The sequence below is a fragment of the Somniosus microcephalus genome, chromosome 8, assembly GCF_052327205.1.
Source record: "Somniosus microcephalus isolate GS21.2 chromosome 8, FLI_Smic_1.0, whole genome shotgun sequence".
Classification (NCBI taxonomy): domain Eukaryota; kingdom Metazoa; phylum Chordata; class Chondrichthyes; order Squaliformes; family Somniosidae; genus Somniosus; species Somniosus microcephalus.
This window is the reverse complement of record NC_140994.1, coordinates 31,470,933-31,493,490: the sequence shown is the minus strand read 5'-3', so window position 1 is coordinate 31,493,490 and position 22,558 is coordinate 31,470,933. Positions and strand designations below refer to the sequence as shown.

General features: G+C 40.8%; 1 protein-coding gene across 8 annotated transcripts in view; it reads right to left on the bottom strand.

The window, feature by feature from the left end:
- The window catches only part of ablim1b (actin binding LIM protein 1b), a 468,612-nt gene that overhangs the window by 21,711 nt on the left and 424,343 nt on the right, over positions 1 to 22,558 (bottom strand). For 4 of the 8 annotated variants that reach the window (XM_085994431.1, XM_085994434.1, XM_085994435.1 and 1 more), the window contains 5 exons: positions 15,532 to 15,579; positions 11,369 to 11,506; positions 7,198 to 7,286; positions 5,726 to 5,855; positions 2,260 to 2,324 (listed from right to left, as the gene is read on the bottom strand). In XM_085994431.1, the coding sequence (XP_085850557.1) occupies positions 2,260 to 2,324; positions 5,726 to 5,855; positions 7,198 to 7,286; positions 11,369 to 11,506; positions 15,532 to 15,579 (470 nt within the window). Of the gene's footprint in view, positions 1 to 2,259; positions 2,325 to 5,725; positions 5,856 to 7,197; positions 7,287 to 11,368; positions 11,507 to 15,531; positions 15,580 to 20,199; positions 20,305 to 22,558 lie in introns of all 8 variants that reach the window. The other 4 variants (XM_085994432.1, XM_085994437.1, XM_085994436.1 and 1 more) reach the window with 3 other exon arrangements.

Sequence of the window (22,558 nt, the reverse complement as noted above, 5' to 3'; positions counted from 1 at the left end):
AAGGTAGAAGTCCTCAATTAGCTCTAATTTACTTGAATTCAAAATTGAAACGCATCTAATATTTTTATTCTTAGTCTAGGTTTTAAAATTTCCAAATGTTTAAAGGCCCAATTTTAACCTAACGTGCTCGGCCACAATAGAGGCGGGTTTGGCCAGATGCCCAATTTAAACCTTGTCCAATTTTACGCGCCAGTGACTGCAAAAAAGCTGAAAATCTGGCAGGGTGTAAATAGGGCATCCGACCCGGAGCTACCCCATTCTCGCTGGGCACATTAGGTTAATATCAAGGCTACTCTTCATTTACAATAACTGTACAAAGCATTTTACACTCTACCCAAGAATAAGGCACTGCAATTATTGTTCATGCGTGATGTGATGTCAATACATTAACGACAATCTTTTCAGTAATCCTTTAATTATATATTCATAGTCTTGAGGTTTACTCATTCTGACACAAGTCACGTGAACGTGCTCATATCATGGGTTTTCTTATTATATGTAATTTATTTCACGGGGTCAGTTAAATAATTAACGTTTGATTGTGAAGCATCCCATCAAATTCATCTGTTCATCCCTCGAACTCATTACTTTCCTTCAGAAGCAAAGCAGTTCTCTCTTGCTCAATTCCCTTCAACACTGAAGCTCTTTGCTTGCAAAGGAGGGCTATTCTCTGTCCACTTTTAATGTACTATAAACAATTGCTATTCCTTGACTATCTGGAAATAGGAGTGATACACCTGTGCGTCCTTGCGACACTGAGGACAGGGTCGTTCACAAGCCCCTGGCTATGCCGCTTTTAGTCAGTCACCAGGAGACAAGACAACTGCAGCTTGTTGGAGACAGGACATAAACTTCCCTTACCCGCAGCGCCTTTCTTGCTGAAACTGAAAATTTAGCAGTGGTGTATCAAACTAGTTTCCCACTGCTCCATGGCACCAAGATTGCCATGTGTTGGTACGTTGTTAAGGACCATGCCATTTGAGGATAACAACACATTGGTGTTTAAGAGCCAGTTTAATATTTGATTTCTTTATTTTCTTTATGCACTGTGACAATATTTTACCAACTGTGGCAAATTGCAGTAATGCATTGACCCGAGGGACAAGTGGGATTTTATTGTAAATGTATAAAGCCGTGACTGGAGTACTGTTCTACTGAAGATAGGCTTCAGTTTCAAGTGGCAGATAAAAAGCAGACAGTGGTGTGAACCTAGTGGCTATAAGGGGGCAGGGCCAACCCCGAACTGGTCGTTTGGATGCACTTATTTCAAGAACTCAACTTAGGACGACTTTTGTTTTTCTTACAATTTTGGTGAATTTTTGTGCTCATAAAAAGCGAGGAATGCTAGCACTCGAGACAAAAAAAAGCTTTACATTCCCGGCGTGCTTCCCCAGTATCAAACATTCCTAGTATCAGGTGCAGCACAGGCAGCTGCAAAGTAAAGCTGCCTCTACTTTTCCCCCCAAAAATCTGCTGTAACCCAAAACCCAGAAGACCCTCCTGAGCGCACCGGGCAATTATTTCCGCTTCTTAATTCAACCATCATTGTGGGCTCTCCGAGTGAGACTACCAATTAATACCAAATTAGGGACAGTTTGACTGTGCCAACGCATTTCCCGCAGCAGCCTTGCAGCGAGAGGGTTCCCATCCTCTTGGTCTGTACTGCATTCAAACACAGGTCCCAGAGGTGACCGGGCAGTGTGCTAACTAATTGCACCACTAATTCCTCCTTCTTCTGATTTCTTAGCAATAAATTAGAATAAAAGATGACTTCTCATTACCCAAGACTTTTATCAAAAGCAAGGCATAGGCTCAAATGCATAAGCTTCAGAATTATAGCATTCTCGTCAGCCCAAATTCTACAAATTGAGTAGCTCACTCTATAACATGTATTGGCCCAATACAGAAAAGGCACAATGTCTTTTACATTAGGCGTAGCTGTGATATCACAGTGATCTTTTTTCAACACTCTAATAACTTTGTTTCGTGCACAAAACACTGCCAACTTAATTTTTCTAAAACTTGACGAAACAATCCGTCCTTTAGCAGCCATGCAGTTGCAAATTTAAGACTTGCTTCGGCCAACTTGATGCCAATTATTCCAAGCTGATACATATGAAACTCCAGAGTTAGGGGTTACAATTTGAAAGGTAAAGGGTAGGTGAAGGAAGCGGTTTAGTCAGAAACAAGGAATGCCAGCTGATACCATTGCTGCCTTGCCATTTACACAGAGTTTGGTGCATGCTGGTCTTGTCTTACCCTGTGTAGCCCATTTCTTCCGTAACCAGGGAGGGAGGAAGTTTTGGAGGCAGAGGCATGCAGGGCTGAAGGGGAGAAAAGTAAAATCTACATTAGAACCTCAAAAGGTCAACGGGGAGGTAACAAAAACAATACATTTAAGCTAATACTCCACATTACTAACTCTAGAGCAGCATTCCAATTTCCAAGTGAAGGAAATGGACAATTAATAATGGATATATTTTAAATGACAGTAATAGCAGTAATGTGGTGCTTTGTATGATATATGGATGCACACAGAAACTGAGGATGAATTGTCTCTGAGAAGCGAATGCTTTGTATCTATAGTCAAGTCTATTTGAAGCTTATTCCCCACAGTTTTATGTAGGAATCATAATAGCATTAGTTAGTTGGAGTTATGGGGCTTTGCCTTCAGATTGAAAGATCTGTAAAGTGTCATCCCGAAACTTCCATTTAGCTAAGGTAAGTGTTACTTTTATAAATTATTTGGCACAGTAATGTGTATTGTGTGGATGGAGATGATTTTGCTGCTGTCAGAATCAGTCAGCACCTGGGCTTGGCCTGGACCAGCACACAATTTTCCGCCCCACTTTGAAGCAAGCACCCAATCCAAGGGCAGTAGTCCTACCCGGCACCTGCCCACTACATTCAACTTAGCTGAACCTGGAAAAACAGCCGGGTTCACTGGAGGTCAGGTTAGGTGCCTGCAAATCAATGACACAATCTAGACACAAAAGGCATCAATCTAGACACAAAGGGCATCAAGGGGTATGGGGAGAGAGCGGGAATATGGTATTGAGATGGAGGATCAGCCATGATCATATTGACTGGCGGAGCAGGCTCGAAGGGCCGAATGGCCTACTCCTGCTCCTATGTTTCTATGTTTCTATGTTTTTCTAATGCACCACCTGGCTAATACTGAGGCGACTGGAGGACAGGAAAATTGTCCAAATAACCTTTTCAGTGTAATCGCTGTTGATTTCCGATAATAAAAACATGGTTGGCCAGTTAAACACGGGACTCTGTACAACCAAAACAAACCAAATTGCTGCAGAAGCGGTCATGGAATCCTAGAGGAGCAAACATCACCAAAACAATACCGACTCCAACAAAAGAACAAATGAAGATGCCCTCTAAAACATTTTTACTGAGCTGGTTTCGGTATTAAAATTCCTTACTTCAAAAGGTAAATGATCTCATAGATTTATTGATTACCTTAACAGTAGATTCTATTCCTGGGCTCCAATGTTCCAACTCTGAAAGATTTCTGCTTAGTTCCCGCGTTAACAGTAAACTATTTTGGAGGGTGGATAGAAATTCAACGGAAATCTTTTGAAGATTAGGCTGAAGCATGAAACTTAGGTATTAAAGAATTCTGTTCCGTATTGATCACAATGTCTTTTCCCCATGCTGCTACTGTATTTAGAGTACAGTACATATAATCTAAAGGCAGAATTGAAGTTAGGGCTGCCATGTTATGATTTGTATTGTTATATATAAAAAATTACAATTGCCTTTTGGCGAGTAAAAATGAAGTCAGCAGCACCCCATTCCTTTAGCGCGGGCATAATTTTCATTGTATTTAGATTCAGGGATTACAGGCTTAAAGCAATAAACTAAAGCGCTCAGTGATTGCATTATATTAAACTGTGAACAGAGAAAACACACCCTGGAGCACTCCGAGTGCCTGTTTCATTAATCAAAGGCTTTTCATTAGAATTAGAGGCTTAACACTTTGGATTTCCTTCAGCGGGGTTGTAATGCTTCATAAAAGCCTTTTACCAGATCTCACGGAGTCACATGGGGATCACCCATGACAACAGCAGTCTCAGTAAACTCTTAATTATCAGTGATCTTCAAAAATGCAACGTGAAAGCGTTCAAGAAGATTAGTGTTTGGGAAATTAATGGTAAATGTGATGACTGCTGCTACGATAGATACTCTCAACCTAGTCCACAAAGCCTTAGGGAAGCTTTAATTTATGCACTGAACATTAGCAGACACAAAGAATAAGTTGCCATGTCATGGCTAAGTGCAGGATAGAGCAACTGTCTCCTTTTCTATTTTTTCAGGCCCTTTCGCACCTTCTAGTCTATTGTCAAAAGGGTGGACAGGCCCAAAGTTCCTGTCAATGCTAATGTTCCAGAGGGTGGCTTGGGGTGATTCTCCTCCTGCCTCAGTGTCTTGCTGTGCAATGTGGCTAGTCTTCACCTTGATGTCTCCTCCTGACAGACTGGGATAGATCATCATCTCACTGAAAACAGCACAAAGCCCATCCACCACTGGAGTTTGTTTTCTAACATGGAGCTAACATTATTCAGCAGTGACTCACTGATTATCAATGGACATTTTTAATTTTGGGAAATCCTGTTACTGGCTGCTACAACCTCTAAATCAACTTCTAATATCGGCCCAGAAATTCGGGTCGGGAGCTTCCCGCGGTTGCAAGCCCCCGACTTGCACTTACCTACCGCGCCGGCCGTTGAGCTGTTGGCCCCCGTGGAATTGCGATCCTGGGCCTCCTCCAACTGCCGGTGCGCAGTGCTTGCGTATCCCAGGGACGCAGTTAGTTCAATGCGTCCCCTGGGATAACGTGGGCCATGGAGAGCCAATGGTAGCAGGGAATGCTTCATTCATAAGTTTGACAGGAAGACCTGTCAAACCTATAAATACTATAAGCCCCAAAAATCACTAAATCTTCAAATAATTTTTTTAAATCACATTTTTAAAATAAACTATAAATTACATGAAATACCTATTTTAAACAATAATTTAAATTTTTGAAATTTTTTTTTTAATTTTCTAACGGGGCTAAAAATAAACTTACCTTTCTTTAAAGTATTTAAAAATAATAAACCTGTGGAAAAAATGTTTTAATTTTAATTAATTCACCACTTACCTTGTAAAAAGCAGGCCTTGCGACTGCTTTTTAAATGTCTAACTTCTGGAGACTTACCTTCCCGGGAAAACCTGCAAAAAAAACGTAAGTTCGATGCGCACACGCAGCCTCTCCTGCGCACGCGTTTGACTTCTGAACCCCTTCTTTCAGGGGAATGGAAGTGCCAGTTTTCCACGCATTCGCAGTGCATGCACGAAACCGGCACTTCCATTGGGCTTACGGGTGAGTACCCCATGCGTACTCACCCGTGGAGACCCGAATTTCTGGGCCAATGTCTATGCAACTATTCAAAAGATCCCAACAATCCACATACTTCTGATGCATTGAATTATATCTAATTAAAAATATTCCACTACATATATTGATTATCAGACCAAACTGCTTGGAACTACATAAAACATCACAATATGAAGTACTGTATATAAAAAGGCAACCTTGTAATGTAGTGAAGCTCGGCAGAAGGCAACACAGAAACAGTCCAGCTGTACAGAGGCCCATGCCAAAGAATTAAGAATTGATAAAGAAGCCATTCATCTCACACGTTTAATGAAAGATTTCGATTCTTACATGCATTCCCTGCTGAATCATAACGATGTCTGAATTGAGGGTTTGCGGAGAGAGTGTGAGAGGCCAAGCGGGCTTGCTTCTCCTTTTCCAGCTCTTCCTTCAGGATCAGCTTCCCAAGGCCTGACTGGATCTGTTCAATTACAATAGATAATTACAGAAATAAATAAACCAATATTTCTGAATAGCAACTAATGCAGCTTCAGTAAGTAGGAGTTATTGCGCTGAGTTTGGCTAAACATTGCTCGATTTTCCCTGTGGACAATGTCCCTTTTTCAACATAATTTACTTTGAACTGTTTCAGCCAAGCAGAGTACAAACATGAGCAGTGGTATGTTGTGGGCAAGAATACAAGACAAACAACTCTATTTTGATTAAGAATCATTTCCTTTCCATTAACCCAAGCAATACTGAAGGAGAACATTCGCAACTTTGATTGGTAGCATTCTGTGTAAAGTGGCCTGTCTTATTAGATTCTTAAATAACAACAGAAAATGTTGGACATACTCAGCAGGCTAACCCTGTTTCTCTCTCCACGGATGCTGCCTGGCCTGCTGAGTATTTCCAGCATTTTCTGTTGTTATTTCAGATTTCCAGCATCCACAGTATTTTGCTATTTTATTAGATTCTTAATTGTGCTGCGGAATCCTTAAACGAAAGGGGGGGGGAGAAAAAGAAAGACTTGCATTTATATAGCATCTTTCACAACCTCAGGACATCCCAAAGCGCTTTACAGCCAAAGAAGTACTTTTGAGGTGTAGTAACTGTTGTAATGTAGGAAACGTGGCAGCCAATTTGTGCACAGCAAGCTCCCACAAACAGTAATGAAATAAATAACCAGATCATCTGTTTTAGGTGTTGGTTGAGGGATCAGTGTTGACCAGGTACACCTGGAAAACTCCCCAGCTCTTCTTTGAACAGTGCCATGGGATCGTTTACGTCCACCTGAGAGGGCAGATGGGGCTGGAAAAGTGCTTTGGGACATCCTGAGGTTTACTAGTAAATTTTCATTAAAGGTACATTGACGACATCACCGAGATGATGCAAAAAATATTAAATTGAACCACAGGAAGGGAGAAATGCTACTAACAGCAGATTGTTTAAAGAAAACTAAATAGATAAACCAAACAATTCAAAAATAATACATACAAATCTGAAAGGTGTTCTTGAACAGAAATAATAGGTTTAATATGCACTATCTGACAAATTGAAGGTAGGCTGAAAGTCAAGACAGAATTGCCCCAACCTCCTCTTTACAACAGCCTAATACCAATGGACAAGACACACAAAACAAACACACACATACACACACTAATTATTGATACTGCACCAGTCACGAAACAGTAGAGTGACTGTTATAGATTTGCTTGTTTCTTTAACCTCGTCAATGTTATGAATGGTAAATTTAGGAGATAAAAATACCATTCTTTTAATAGCACATTCTAACAGCTCTAGATATCACGAGTCGGTCATACTTTGCTGAGTTGCTCCTCCTGGAGTTGTCTACGTCTGAGTTTTTCCTCATCCTCTTCTTCTCGCTCAGTCCCTCTCCTCCTGTCTGTTCCTGGTAGTCACAAAATACAGCTTCAGAGGATTGTAATAATATATATTGACAGGGATGCGGGCTTTGTAGAGGGGTGAAGCCCACAATCATCTTGATGGCTTAGCCGCAATTGAGAAGATCCTTTGAGAGGACTATTTGACCAGATTTGAGAGAGGAACTAGTTCATGCGATTTTAATAACTGTTTCTCCCCGAATAGATATACAGGGGGCAATTTTTGTCTGGTGCATTAATCAACCAGCTGGCCGGCATTGTGATCGAGTCACCAAATCGCGATTGCACCAGTGAGAGGCCCAAACTATCTTGGAGGTTGGGCCTCATTAGTATGCAGCCAGTGGGCGGTGTGCTAAACCGGCTCTCTGAGGCAGCATGCTAGTCAGGGAGGACATGCAATCAAGAAACACAGAGTCCGACAGCAGGCCAGAGTATTTTTGTGGGGCCAGAAGGAGTGGGTGTCTTCCTCCTGGCGTCACAAGAATAAAAGTAGAAAAGAAAATTGGCCCATTCTTGGAGTGACCTGCAGTGGTCCCTTTAAGGACCACTGGTTAGGCTGCTCAATGCCAGGGACGAATGGACAGGACATGTGCGGGCATGCCCACCCATTAGTCCATGAAAACTGGATCAAGGTCCTATGATGGGTGTAGGACCACAATTTAAATAAGGCTTCTGTCTGATCCAGTTGAGAGCGCTGGCAACCCATTAATTGAGTCATGCTTGCCTCAGGCGGCCAAAGGGCATACTTATGTTTATAACATTTTTGTTTGCCTACCACCCATTTTCCAGCATAAATGGGGAGGTAGAGTTGCCCACACGGTGACCCTAATTTAAGGAACAAACGCCCTTTATGATCCAATATACACTAAACCTAAACAAACATACCTGGAAACATCTTGTGTTTTCCTGATTTCTTCAGGGCTTCAAAGTTAGGGGCAAAAATCACCAGGAATTTATAACCCCACCACCCGCCAACCAAAAAAAAACTCAACATGCTATTTAGTGGCCTGTGCAGTTAGAATATTGGCCAAGTGATTTGTGATGAATTTGCAATCGACTCACCAAAACAGCTCTCACCGTGCTGAATTACTGTATTTTAGCTGCTGCACAGGTTTGATGCCAATGTGTGTCAGGATGAGTCAAATACAATATTCTCAGGTGTGTAAAGAACAGTGACTAACAACTCCAGGTGTCCATTGAGCAAACGGTTTGTTAATGGTGATGGGGAAAAAAAAAGGAAAAAAACAAAATTTTTGCTCTAAAGTCACAGAACACATTTGAAACAGTTCATGAATTTGGAGGATGGCGGGGTGGCAGAAACCTACCTTTTTCCTACCATAATTCTGCTTCAAAAATCTCAGCTAGAATCTAAAATAGAATTGTTTTAGTCTGTACTAAAGACTCAGTAAAGAGTTTTGGGCCAAGATAAAACATGGCTTGTGTTTTCTATAAACTTCACTAGTCTCTTTTTCCAACCACATTAATCGGACTGGAGAGAGACTGCTGTCATATTTTATGAAGGAAATCAGTGGATTGAAGGAAGTTAGGGGAAAAACTGTTAAACTCCTCCAAAAAAACAAAGAAAAACAAAGTGCATTGACACATGAAACATTATATTAGGTCAACTGACTGGCACCAGACAGACTCACAGTGATGGTGATGTACGGAAACAGTCAACCAGATTGTTGGAGACTTTTGGAAAAAAAAAACTTTGGGGACAGTACAGTATGATCTGGAAGACCAATTTTACAGACATTAATTGATTTAAGTTCCAATATTAAAAACCTTTAAATCAATCCACAGTGCAGACCATCTAAATACTTGCAGAGCCTAGATAACTGAAGCCGTCTACAATGATAATGAGAAATCTGAGATGCTTCTACTTTTAAGATGATCTGTTTGTAACAGTATTCCTGATGGGAGTTTTAACAGGTGTTCACCTAGTAAGGAGAAACACCAAAGGACATTAGAGGATGGAAGGCTGGCCCTCAAACTGATATATTTAAAAGGACAGTGTTATCACAAAGAAACACTGTTTGAAAAATCTTATTTTTTCATAGATGCAAAGATAGTTAAGTCAGAAGAACCTCACACCATTTTCAATGTAATGACATTAGATGCAAATGATGCATTCCAATATGAATTATATTATTGCATCATCTGTACATAAATGAAAAATAGATCGGTCACGCATTGCTTTATGAACAGAATGCCCCTTTAAGCCAGGAGTTTAAAGGAAGGATTGACAGCAACACTACATCCTGCAATGCTCACTGATCTCAGGAGGCTTGCAGTGAACTGCTGAACACCATGGGCTAGATTTTCGTGGAGCCGTCAGGCGGGGTTTCAGGCGGGGGGGGGCGGGGAAATCCCAAATTCGGGGGACCCGACACCATCCCGCCCAAAACCCCGCCCCACGTAAGTTTCAGGGGTGGCGGGTACCCGCCCCGCACTGGGACCCGCCGACCCGAGGCGGGAAGGGATTAGTGCCAATTAACTGCCTGTTAACAGGTTAACAGGCAGTTTTTAGCCTAATCCCTATTTTGAGGGGTTTCGTGTGGGTTTCCCGATGGCTCCAAACCACGCCAGGTTAGAGCAGGCGGGCCGTCGGGTTGAAGGAGTTGGAGGGGTCGCGATGTCGGTGCTCAGGTGAGTGATGGGTGCATGAGTGCAAAGGTAAGTGTGTCTAAAGTGTGTAAAGAACTTTTACTTACCTGTACTTACCTTAACAGCCTTTCTTCCTGTAGCCGTCGGGAGCCCATCACTCAGCCGGAACTGAAAGCTGAAAGGCTGCGATCTGTCAAAAGTGACAGCCTTCAGCTTTAAGTGCTGGTAGGAGTTCTAACAGTCTATGCAGAAGGACTCATGTCAGAACTCAGTCTGTCAGTGTTTCACAGCTTCAAACAGCTGTGAAACGCTGATATTTCTGAAATTTCAGTCTGTGACATCACCTGTTGCCGGGTGGCCCTTAATTGGCCTGCTGAGCCCGCTGGGCGGACTCAACAAGGTCAATCAAGTTAAAATCGCGCGGATTGGCCGGACGTCGAAGTAGGCGGGTCAAAAACCCGAAAGGGGAAGTCCCGCCTTCTTCCCGACAGGTTCGGGAAAATCTACCCCCATGTCTCAGTGCTGCAGCGTCACCTGGGCCTGCACCAACATAAACAGTCAAAGGCTACCCTCCCAATGACCTTCCACCTCCTGGATTTACAAGAACATGCATTTTACTCCTTGAATTGAGATATACGCCATTCCAACAAAAAATCTCTGCGGGAATTGATTTTAGGTGTGGTTGTTAGGTCTCAAAGTGTGCTACTGTGAAGTGATCAGCTTAACTTCAATGGTACCTGGCCATTGCAATTGTAGAGTTTTTGATTAATAGCACTGCTTGTACGCCTTTAGCATACAAGGTGTATGGAGTCCAGCTAAACTATAAATTGGACAACTATAGCTGCTGAAATGTTGATTCCCATCTCAAGAGAAAGCAGTTCAAGTTCCAAGGCTGCTTGTCACTTGAACTCACCGTCTCATTTGAGAGAGTTGACAGTACTTGGCCGAGCTGCTAAATGGAGTGCCAAACGAGAGAAGGGCTGCCATTGTCTGATTCAGCCTCCAGGATAATTAAGAGTGGCACTTTCCGTTAAGAACATTTCTGGCTACTTCTTGCGATAGACATCTACTTCAGCTAGTCAGTTCCAATGAAATCCAGTTAAATAAGAATTTAAATGGTGCTGCACTGTAGTCTTCATCTTCTACCTGCACAATATGACTTCATGACATATGACAATGTATCAACGAAAATGCTGGTCGCAACAGAAAACCCTGTTTGCTAAGTCATGTGAATTGAGATTGCTGAGTATTTCCAGTTGTTATTTTTTTAAATTTTTATTTAGAGTACATCTTTTTTTAAATTATTAGCATTATCAAAAAAAACATGAGAAATTTTAAAATGCTGGAAAAGTCACTTTTAAGATTTTAGTTTTGGCAAGGTTATCCTGACAAACTTACATTATTATCTTTGACCTGAGAAAATAGAAAGTTAAAAAAAAAATTAACGAACTGCAAGGCCCATTTGTCAGGCTTTTTATCATACCTATGGTACCCGGACCTGGCCAGTAGTCAGTCTCCACCTCAGAAGTTTGATCGGGATCTGGAGCCTGGGCGGCTGGGAACTTGGATGACTTGATGATTTCCACGCCTGTCTTGAGTTGTGCTGCCATTGCAGCTGCATCTAGAGTGGCAACCAGGGGGAACCCAGCACGTGTTACTGTGTCTGAAAGAGACTGGGCTTTCCTACCAGCCTGCTGTAGGCGTTCAGCACCCTCCGCTAATCAGTGTAGCATTAGTGAAATTTCTTAATTACAAATAAAAAATCATATTTCTTTGGCATAAAGTCACCACACTGTTTTGCGACTAAATCATCATATTAAATATTTTATAATTGGTTAGTTGTAATAGAAAATATGATAAGCCATTATGGAAAGAACTGTAGCATATTTAAGGTAAAATTTATATGAGACCTCACATTGAAGGACCTGCTATTCAGTGCATAATGTCTGGCTTATATATTAGATTTAGAAGTAATTCCTAACACTGCTGTCTGCAAGCCTCATTATTCACTTTAGTACGTAAATGTGATTTACGTACTCTGTCTTAATTTAATTGAACATAGCCATTAATTTTGTACAGCATAACGTGTAGAATTCTTTAAAAAAAATTTCAGTTGACATAGAATTTTTTTTTTTTACACAAAGCACAATAATGATTACTTTAAGATGTTGGCTAGTGTGAGGGCATTTTTCATTTAAGAGAAAACCCCCAGGCTCACAGCAAGGAGATACATTCGAAGGGAACGCACATTGGAAAATCAATGATACAGTGTTGCAGCCCTATCTCCAATCCACAGTTTCTTTGAACATGGTTCCTCATTGGGGACGCAGGATCAATGAGCTTACCCATTAATGTAAGTGTACTTATTTAATCTAACAAGAAACAATGAACCACCTCTGAAAGACGTTGCTTATATCTCATTATTATGCCCACTCCATCGCGCTATTCTATTTGTCTATTTTGATTATTATCATCCTTATTCCTGCCAAGCCTGGCAAACCCTCTGCTCTCTGACCTCCATTAACACGTCTAGTCCTGATGGTGTCTGTCCCTGTGTTCTCTAGATCTGTGCCTCTGCATTTACCCTATCTTCTCCTAGTTCATTTCGTTGTCCTTAGAAATTTGCTTATATTCACCTATTACAAAGAAAGGTGATCCTCCTTAACCTTCTAACTACCACCCTATCGCCCTTGCAACAGTACTTTCTAAGATGATGGAAGCTCTTCTGAATTGCCAAATTACCCATCAGCTTGAAAATTCTGGCCTACTCAATAAACTCCAATATGGCTTATAACATAGCTGTTCTGTTGGTGATCTTGTTGACTTAAGATATTCTGTTCTTGAACAATTTGGTGAACCATCTGTCCTCGTCTTGGGCCTCTCCAAAACTTCTGACAAGATCTGGCACAGTGCCATTCTAAACAAGTTACTGCTATTTGCCCTCACACCAAAGGTATGCTCATGGCTGTCCAATATTATATTTTCCAACCCCAAACCCCCAGCAGGGAATCACACTTGTGGGTTGGAGACAAGGCTGTAGTGCTGACTCTCTAACCACACTCCCTTTGAGTCAGCTCCCCGCAAGTAGAGCACCAGATTGGTTAATTTACCCTTTAGTTAACTCTTAAATTTTCCTATCTGTGTTGCAGTTGGTGGCTTATTTCCTGACACTTTTCCAATAACTCAGGGGCTCTTCCCTATATGAGCACTTTATTGAAATCAAGACTTATTGGGAGTCTCCAAATCAAACTCAATTTTTCTCAGGATCACAAAGCTGTGGAAACCCATACTTCCCGCAGTACTTCTTTCCACTTACAACTTTCAGGCTTCATATCCCCTCATCATTACCTGCTGATTTACGTCATCTCTTTTTTCAGCCTTAGTGGTGTCCTCTATTATATGCCTTGGTTTCCAAATTTAAAAAAAAGTCCTGTCAGCCAATTTCAGAACTAACCAAAGATGTAGCTCAGTGATTAATGAGGAGTTCTTCTGGTCATGAGTAATAGTCAAAAAGGCTTCTGTGTTCAATCTAGCCGTGAGGTGTAACATTGCTGCTATGTTACGCTTGGAGCACACCTGGTATTGTTTAGAGCAACTATTTTTATTTGATTTAGTTCATAATAATACTAAAATAAATTCTAGTTGCAAGCTTAGTAAGAGGTCAAAGTGTTTTCCTGCAGCAGTATCTGAACTAATGAAGCTTTCATGAATAGATGTCCGAGTGTAAGTGTAAGTTTGTCTGGTTGTCCTGCTAACGTTGTCTTAGAGATGTCAGGACAGGTTTCCAATGCCGATCTAACAGGTTGCTAGTGCCCCCTGGTGGAAAATCCTTTGAGGCTTCCAATATTTCCACACCAATCCATTAATTAAATAAGATAAAATCTGCTATTTTATGTTGTGCTACTAACATATGTATTTCTTTATTGTGGTATAAATCAATTACTATTGTGGTACAGAATACAGTTTTTAGTTGCTTGGAAAAAGGCTGGTTTATCAAAAACGGAAAAAAATCCTTTATTACTGAAAGGTCAACACTGTATCCAACAGCAGGGTGGTTAATGGGTAAGTCGTTGGTGTGCCCTGCATCCACCAACAGAATGCTGGTGCTAGGGAACAGTGTATGTTGGGGGGAGAGGAAATTTAAAAAAAAGTTTTCCATACTTTAGCAAATTCATCAATCCCATGCTTCCCATACTCAAAGAGAGCACAGGTGAAAGACAGTTCTGCAGTACAGTAAGGTTGATTATCTGACCCACATTCCCTTTAAGTGCGACTGGGAGCATGGGATTGGTGAATTTTCTCTTTATTTTTCCAGATAAAATGTAGATTTTAAAATTGAATTCAAATTGAATTTGAATTTAAAAATTGAAAAAGCCTGATGAGTTTTTTCTTCAATTTATCCGATTTGTTTCTTTTTAAAAAGTTAAATGTTAACTATGAAGCGTTTATATTACTTAAACTTTCCAGTAACAATAATCTGCTGCCATTTACATTTGGCAGAACAGAAGCATCAAGACTAATTAGATCTTATTTAGAAAGACCTACAGGTTAAGGAAATTCATGAGCAGCATGACTTCAAACAGTACTTACACATTAATATGAGTGCTGTTAGTGGGAAAACAAGGCAGGCACATATTAATGGAAGGGTGAGGTAGAATCATGGAAATGAGCAAAACAATAAAAAAGAACGATGAGAAAACGAGGAGATGGATCTGGTATCAACTTTGAAGCATGCAATAAATGGATGGAAACAAGTACAGTGAACAATTGTATTCAAATCTGAAAAACAGTCATTTTTCTCAAAATGGTGAATTGGATATTGAGTGGTGCAGCCAGTTAACACGATAGACTTTCACCTATGGGACCAAGGTATGAATCCATCCCAGACTGTGAAAGTGTCCTCCCTCTGCTGGCTGTAAGCCCTTGGTGAAATGAGTTTGACAACCTCAATCTAGTTCCAAGTGAGCTTGGGTCTGGACCACAAGCTGTCCATAATTAGGCACACATTTAGACTGAATTAGTAATCTTGCCCAGGGAGACAATAAGGTAGCAAGCATGTAAATGGAAAAAAATAACACTGGTGCAGTAAGGTGCTCTTTTGATGCTTGATGCTGACACCCGATCCAAAATGGAAAAGCTTTCCATTCTCCAGCACCAGTGGAAGTAAAAAAGAAAATGCACCAAACTCCTCTCTCCCAAAAATGTTTCTGTACTTAATACTCCATCCTGCCCACCTTCATATTGTCCGTGGTGTCCTTATTAGGTTGGACAGTGCTTAAGAAGGCTCCAGACTTCTCCAAGACTGCCAACACCACTTGACTGGTGAAAGGGAAACAGTCTAAGCTGAGGTGGACAAAATTATTACTCTTCATTGAAAATTACTGAAACTCTTCACACTGGATTTGACTTCTGGTTAACTCTGGGATTTGGCCTCATAACCATCTAACTATTAAGCAAATCACTTTAACTATCATCTAATCGAGCAACTAACACAGCAAGAGATTCTTAACCTTCACCAGAGCTAATATCTCAGGAAAAATACATTCAATTAGCTATTTAATGTTGGAAGAGTATAGAGGAGAATTCAGTACTGTAATAATATACCAAGTTATCAGAAGTCAAAAACAAAGGAGAAAGGAACTGTACCATATTGCTTGTAGATAGGAGGCTTTCTGTATATATTAGTCCCTTGGTCTGCAGAAAGAAAGTTAAACAGCTTATTAATTATTACATAATGCCATTAGAAAATGAATCCTTTCTGATATTAATACCAAGCAAAGCTCAAAAGGCAGAGTGATCTAATACAGGATGCAACACAAATAAGGGCAAACGTCAATGTGACATGTTAGTGTTAATTCTAGGATTTGGTCTCATAACCATCCGATGCCAACAATCAGCTTCAGCAACAACACAGCAAAACACTTGTGTGGACACTGACACTGCAAATACTTCAATATATGAATAATCAGAACAAGGATAATGGCAACAATTTATGATTGAGATGTCCACTTTTTACATGAAGCATTGTATGCCGCACAGAGTTTCTGCTTCTAAAGTTTTTCATTTAAGTACATTATTCAGCCCACATCCTGTTTGAAGTGCCATCTATTGAGCACCGCCATTTTACTGACAGAAGTCAAAACACAGTTTAATTAAAAATGATGCTGAGTAACCTGTGCTCTGCATCACAAGGTCCTAGCCAGGGATTTAGATGAATATATTCAGGATCACTGACGTGTATTTAATGTGAAGAGTGCCATCATCATTTGAAATGGGATGGGCTGTGGTAGGCTTAGTCGAGCTCCAAGACAGGCTCATTATAGCACTAGGCAGGGTAAGTACAGTGAGTCACTGTGCAGGGTAAGCGCAACACCAGCTCGGCGCAGTACGTGACTGGTCCAGCTCAGTACAGCATCAGGCAGGATCATTAAATCACTGGGCAAGGCTGGTACAACTCTTGGCAGGAACAGTATGGTCAAGTGCAGGCTCAGTATGTAACCGGGAATTGTCTGCATGGTGCAGGCCGGGATTAGTTTGCTGCTGGACAGGCTTAGTGCAGCACAAGACATGCTCGTACTTGGCAACATTGGTACGACATTAGACCAGGTCAGTGTGACACCAGGCAGATTTAGTGTGTCACTGCGTAGGGCTAATATGTTATTAGGCAGCCATTGTGTCATTGGGCAAGGTCAGTGGGAGTAAAACAACGGTGAACTCAGCTTGGAAGAGGTTTGATTAGACACTGTTTTAAATTAGCCAACATCGTAATCATTAGCACTTATATGTCTGACAGCTCTCAGAGTTTTAGAAGCAGTGCTTGAGTAGATCAAAGTCAACAAGTTTAAAATAGTCTGATACAAATCTTACCTTTCCAGCTCTAACTGGCAGGAACTGAGATCAACAAAATAAATGATTTGGGATTATCAGTCTGACATGAATCAGTCATTCATGAAAGAAAGACTTGTGAAATAATACTGAGCGGCCTACAGGTGGCGCTGTCCAGGGAGAGTATAAATACTCGGGCACGGGCCCAGCTTGCGCAGGACATTCTTAACAGGAACTAGTGAAGGACACAACTAGACCTCCATGTTGTAAAACAGTTGATTAAAGCTTTGTTTAACGCTTAGACCAAGTGCCTAGTAGTTTTCTTACGTCACAGTCTACACTATATTCATTAAGAGAAATCTCTCAAACTTGATCGTGAGTGATGTACTTCAATAATAAACTGCTCGAAGCAGAACACTGGGTCGTGGAGTATTGCAGCCTCATTGTTGCTGATATGCCAAATGAACATAAAACACACAGAAAACGCAATGTGCTGGGCGAGATCTGAAACAACGACACAAGATTCTTTAGTGTGCCTGCATCCTTCTGGTTGATCAATTCAGTGCATGGATGTGCCAAGAAAATCTGTCAATTTGAAATTTGGTTTTCAATTTGGGAATTGTACTTTCTAATGGGGAAGTAACTGTGTGTCAGAATAGTAAAAAAAAATGTAAAGACCTGGGCTTATTGTCATTTTACTTCAGCATTGCCATCTCAAACAGACCGTACCTATTTCTGTATCTTCATTTGATTATTTTAATTCATATATTATCTTTGCTGTCTGCAGTTGGGAAATGTTTTGATATCATCTAGTTATATTCCACCAGAAGAAATCAGGGCAATATTTAATTTTCCTCAGATGGGCAGCAGAACTGGTCCTTGTGGAGGTCAAGAGTTTCTATTTTAAGAGTGGATTTTGAGGGATGCAAATTTGATACTACGGCACCAACAAACTATCCACAGTCTCAACAGCATCTTGGTGCACTAGCCTGTCTGTTCATTATGTCTCAGTGACTCTGCTTGTGAAGTCTTGCAGTTTTCCAGCTTTGACCCTAGCTTGTTCTCACAGCTCCTTTCTTCAGCTTAGGGCATTCTCAATTCATAGAATCATAGAAATTTATGGCACAGAAGGAGGCCATTTGGCCCATCATGTCTGTGTCGACCGAAAAAGAGCTATCCAGCCTAATCCCACTTTCCAGCTCTTGGTCCGTAGCCTTGTAGGTTACAGCACTTCAAGTGCATATCCAAGTACTTTTTAAATTTGATGAGGGTTTCTGCCTCTACCACCCTTTCAGGCAGTGAGTTCCAGACCCCCACCACCCTCTGGATGAAAAAAGTTCTCCTCAACTCCCCTCTAATCTTTCTACCAATGACTTTAAATTTATGCCCCTTTGTTATTGACCTCTCTGCTAGGGGAAATAGGTCCTTCCTATCCACTCTATCTAGGTCCCTCATAATTTTATACACTTCAATCAAGTCTCCCCTCAGCCTCCTCGGTTCCAAAGAAAACAACCCCAGCCTATCCAATCTTTCCTCATAGCTAAAACTCCCCAGTCCTGGCAACATCCTCGTAAGTCTTCTCCGCACCCTCTCTAATGCTCTCATTCTCATGCAAAATTCTCTACACGTACAATAACCTTCCTTGGAATAACGAATCCTGATTTTGGAACTGAGGCACACAGATCTGAAGGTGCCAGTCTCGGTCCCCAGTCTGTGCTTAGTTAGCTGATCTCAATCAGGCGGGGATAACGGGGTGCCCTAATTAGCCTGTGCCTCCCTGAACTAGGGGAGGGGATAACTCAGCTGAGGTTACCTTTCCCGAATGCTACCCAAAATTCCCAAGGTGCGTGCGTGCGTGGGAATGTCAGGTGAGGACAGGTTTCTGCTTGGCCTTGATGCCTCCCTCGGGGGGAATACTCTGCCGACACTCACCGTCAAGCAAGAATGGCCACTTAGGGAAGCTACTGGAGGAAAGCTGGACTGTACCCTAACCCGAGAACTATCATGACAAGAGGGGAAAATTGGAGGAAAACAAAGAAGAATTAATCCGATTGAGACACAATCTGCTTTCATCAAATAATGATCTGTGTAGTATGAAAATAATTTATATGAATAGATTATGATTGTCATTCTGTGAATTTATGTGGTGACATTAATATGTTTTCACATGGGTCTTCATTTGTCATGTAAACCTTCTCAATGTATAATCCCAGCAAAAATTACTGCACTCTGCCAAAAGCCTACCTTTGCCCGTGTTGCCAGCTGATCTGCTCAAATCAATAATATTTTGTTGTACCATTTTCTGTGCCCTGCTGCAGTGTATTCCCTTGCATTTTTGTTATATGGCTTGTGTGATACAAAGTAAATCAGTTTTTAATCAGGGTCATCGAGACTTGTCCACCACTCATCCTACAGCTTTAATATCAGCTCCCCTTCACTTCTGTGTGTCAAACATCTGTCCACTACTGCAGTACAATATTAAGCAGCCAATACTGAAATTATTTGTCCTATAAGCAATGTATCTCCATTTACCATGTATGCCTTATATTCTTATTAATTACACACATGTTTATAAATAATAGTCTTTTGGTGCCATATTTTGTGTCCATTTATAGAACAAACCCACAAGAGACCAGCACATCTACATTGTAGTCAGACTACATTTAAATACTGCCAATACGTCCACATTCACATGGCTTAGAACTGGGATCTACAATAACTGTTTAGGATTTTCTGATTTTCCTATAAACCTGATGCATCTTCACTGGACACAAAAATGGTTTACAAAGACCTATTTTAAATCTGTGTACAGTCAGTTGACAGATCCAGGCCTACAGAGTGGTTAATGTACAAGCATTGAAAATATACTGCCTGTGTAGCCCATCATTTGTGTCTCAGACATTGCTGCTGTAGTTTTGCTCCATGCTGACCAGGCTCAGTAGCAGACCGTCAGGTGAAGTCAGTGTGTGCAGTTTATATGAGTTTTGATGTAAAGATAGATACAGGATAGAGATTAGGTTGCTGCTTTCTGTCACATCCAAAAAGGGACAGAGGCAGGATAGGGATTATGGTTCGAGTTTTAATGTTTGTTGCTGAACATTCATTCAAAACTTCCAAAATCTTAACAACTAATGCCTGCACAATATAAAACAAAGAATTGGATTCCTATTTAAAAGCACAATCTTTTCAAATCCATTTTAGAAATCTCCTGACCAAATTGGATGGGTGCAAATTCCAATAGACGTCAACATGTCTTTTATACATAACCACACTGTAAAAGCAGTCAGGTGACCTGTATACAACCCACACTTTCTACAGGGTGCTTATGTTAGTGAGTGCCTTCATAGGCTTGTTTTTTTTTAAGTGTGAGCATAGATTGAAAAATAGCATCCAAAGAATCTGTGAAGCGAGATGGAGACAGGACATGGAGATAAAGACATATCTATAGCCTATACTGCAACACTGACACTGATGTGGTTTAACTCCTACCTGGAAGATGGAAATGTTTAGGGGCCTGAACATAAGATGGTGTTAGAGGCCTGCTGTCTGGCCGAATAGGGAGAGGGGAGTTCCGACCACTGGATGGCTCATTGCCTCCAATAAGAAGAGTAAAGGATAATGAGAATAGGATAGAATTTTTTTTAAGTGTATACAACAAAAACAGATGAGCAGTAATAAAGTAACTAAAATTAATTCAAAATATTACTTTACAACAAGGCGGTTCTAGTTACATTATAACGGTGTGTTAGTTTAACTACCAAATTTCACCCACACTTAAAGTATGTTAATTTAAAAAACTTTCACCAAGTGATATACTGCAAGATTTTGCTCAAATAAAATACATACAAATCATTCTATTTAACAATCTGAGTAGAAATATTTGAATACTCCTGGAGCATTTTGGAGTAATTCTATAATACAATTCTTCAACATCCAGTTTGGCTATATAAATATGAAATGCATATTTATATAGCAAGATCAAAATGAAATCTAATCCCAGAGGGTTAAAGAAACTACATTTTATGTCTAATAATTGAAAAATTTCCATCACATGAGTAAGAGTCAGTCAATGCAGGTAATAATTTATAAACTGGATTTTCTGAATAGAATGTCGTTTATATCTATATCCTTTCAATAATCACTGAATATGCTACAATTTTTAAAGGGCTTCTCTTCAAGATGACCATTCAGTTGGTCTGTATAAAACTGAAGAAAATTAAGAATCATAATTCACTACACATGAAATATTGTAAAATCAATATAAAAATCTGTATTTGGTTCTCATTGTAAACCCTCTAAATACAATAAACATACAAGGTTGACTTAAATACTGGATTTTACAGTAGACTACTCCATTCCTTAAAGAAATAATTGACACCATCATGCTCGAAATAATATGTAAATGATCCTGAACTATCATTTAAAATGTCTAAATTAAAGATAATCCTGAGCCAAACAATTATCAAAGTGGGTTTCTGCCATTCCAGGCTTCACCACAACACAAATACAAATACAGCACAGACCCAAGCTAAGCAGTAGAGGTAACTCCAACTATATTACCAGCTGCAGTGACAATGCCTTCTTGGAGTTGGGTTGCCAAATTACTGTTTACCACTAATCCCAAGCAATTACCTAAGAATACCATCAGCACAGGACAGTGGAATGGCTCTGGCCACTATTATGAGTCAGAGACTGCGACGGCAAAATGGGAGACTAACAACAACTTGCATTTATATAGCGCCTTTAATGTAGTAAAATATCCCAAGGTGCTTCACTGGAGTGCTATCAAGCAAAATTTGACACTGAGTCACATAAGGAAATATTAGGACAGATGACCAAAAGCTTTGTTAAAGAGGTAGGTTTTAAGGAGGAGAGAGAGGTAGAGAAGCGGAGAGGTTTAGGGAGGGAATTCCAGAGCGTAGGGACTAGGCAGCTGAAGGCACAGCCGCCAATGGTGGAGCGATTAAAATCAGGAATGCGCAAGAGGCCAGAATTGGAGGCGTGCAGAGATCTCAGAGGGTTGGAGTGCTGGAGGAGGTTACAGAGATTGTGAACGAGGAGGCCATGGAGGGATTTGAAAACAGGGATGAGAATTTTAAATTGAGGCGTTGCTGGAGCGGGAGCCAATGTAGGTCAATGAGGGTAAGGGTTTCATCTGCAGATGAATTAAGTGTGCAGGTAAGCAGAATCTTGAAACATTCATTATCCTTGCCTTCTGTGGCACGGTGTTAAAATACATGCCTCACTTTTTTGTTCAAAACAGAATGTTGTAACACTCCAGGTTGAGGGAGTTATGCATCTGTGGCAACAACATTTCACATAAAATGCATATTCAGCACGCTTGCCTTAAAAGATGTCTTTCTCTCAATCCTTTAGAGGTTAAAGTAAAATGGTTTTCCATTTCAGCATCCATACCATGCAAAGGCAAAAGGCAACACAAGATTGCCATGTTTTCTGTGTTTGCAAGCATCACAGTTTGAAAGTAAAACCATGAACAATGACATACCTGTGTAGAATGGAAGAGCTGCAACAAATGTTGAAACACAGGCAGGTAAACAAGATAGAAAAGTAAGAATACACTGTTCGCAACCTTGGTGTCGTATCGGACCCTGAAATTAGCTTCCGACCACATATCCGAAGCATAACTAAGACTGACTATTTCCAACTCCGTAACATCGCCCGTCTCCGCCCCGCCTCAGCTCACCTGCTACTGAAACCCTCATCCATGCCTTTGTTACCTCTAGACTTGATTATTCCAACGCACTCCTGGCTGGCCTCCCACATTCCACCCTACGTAAACTTGAGGTCATCCAAAACTCGGCTGCCCGTGTCCTAACTCGCACCAAGT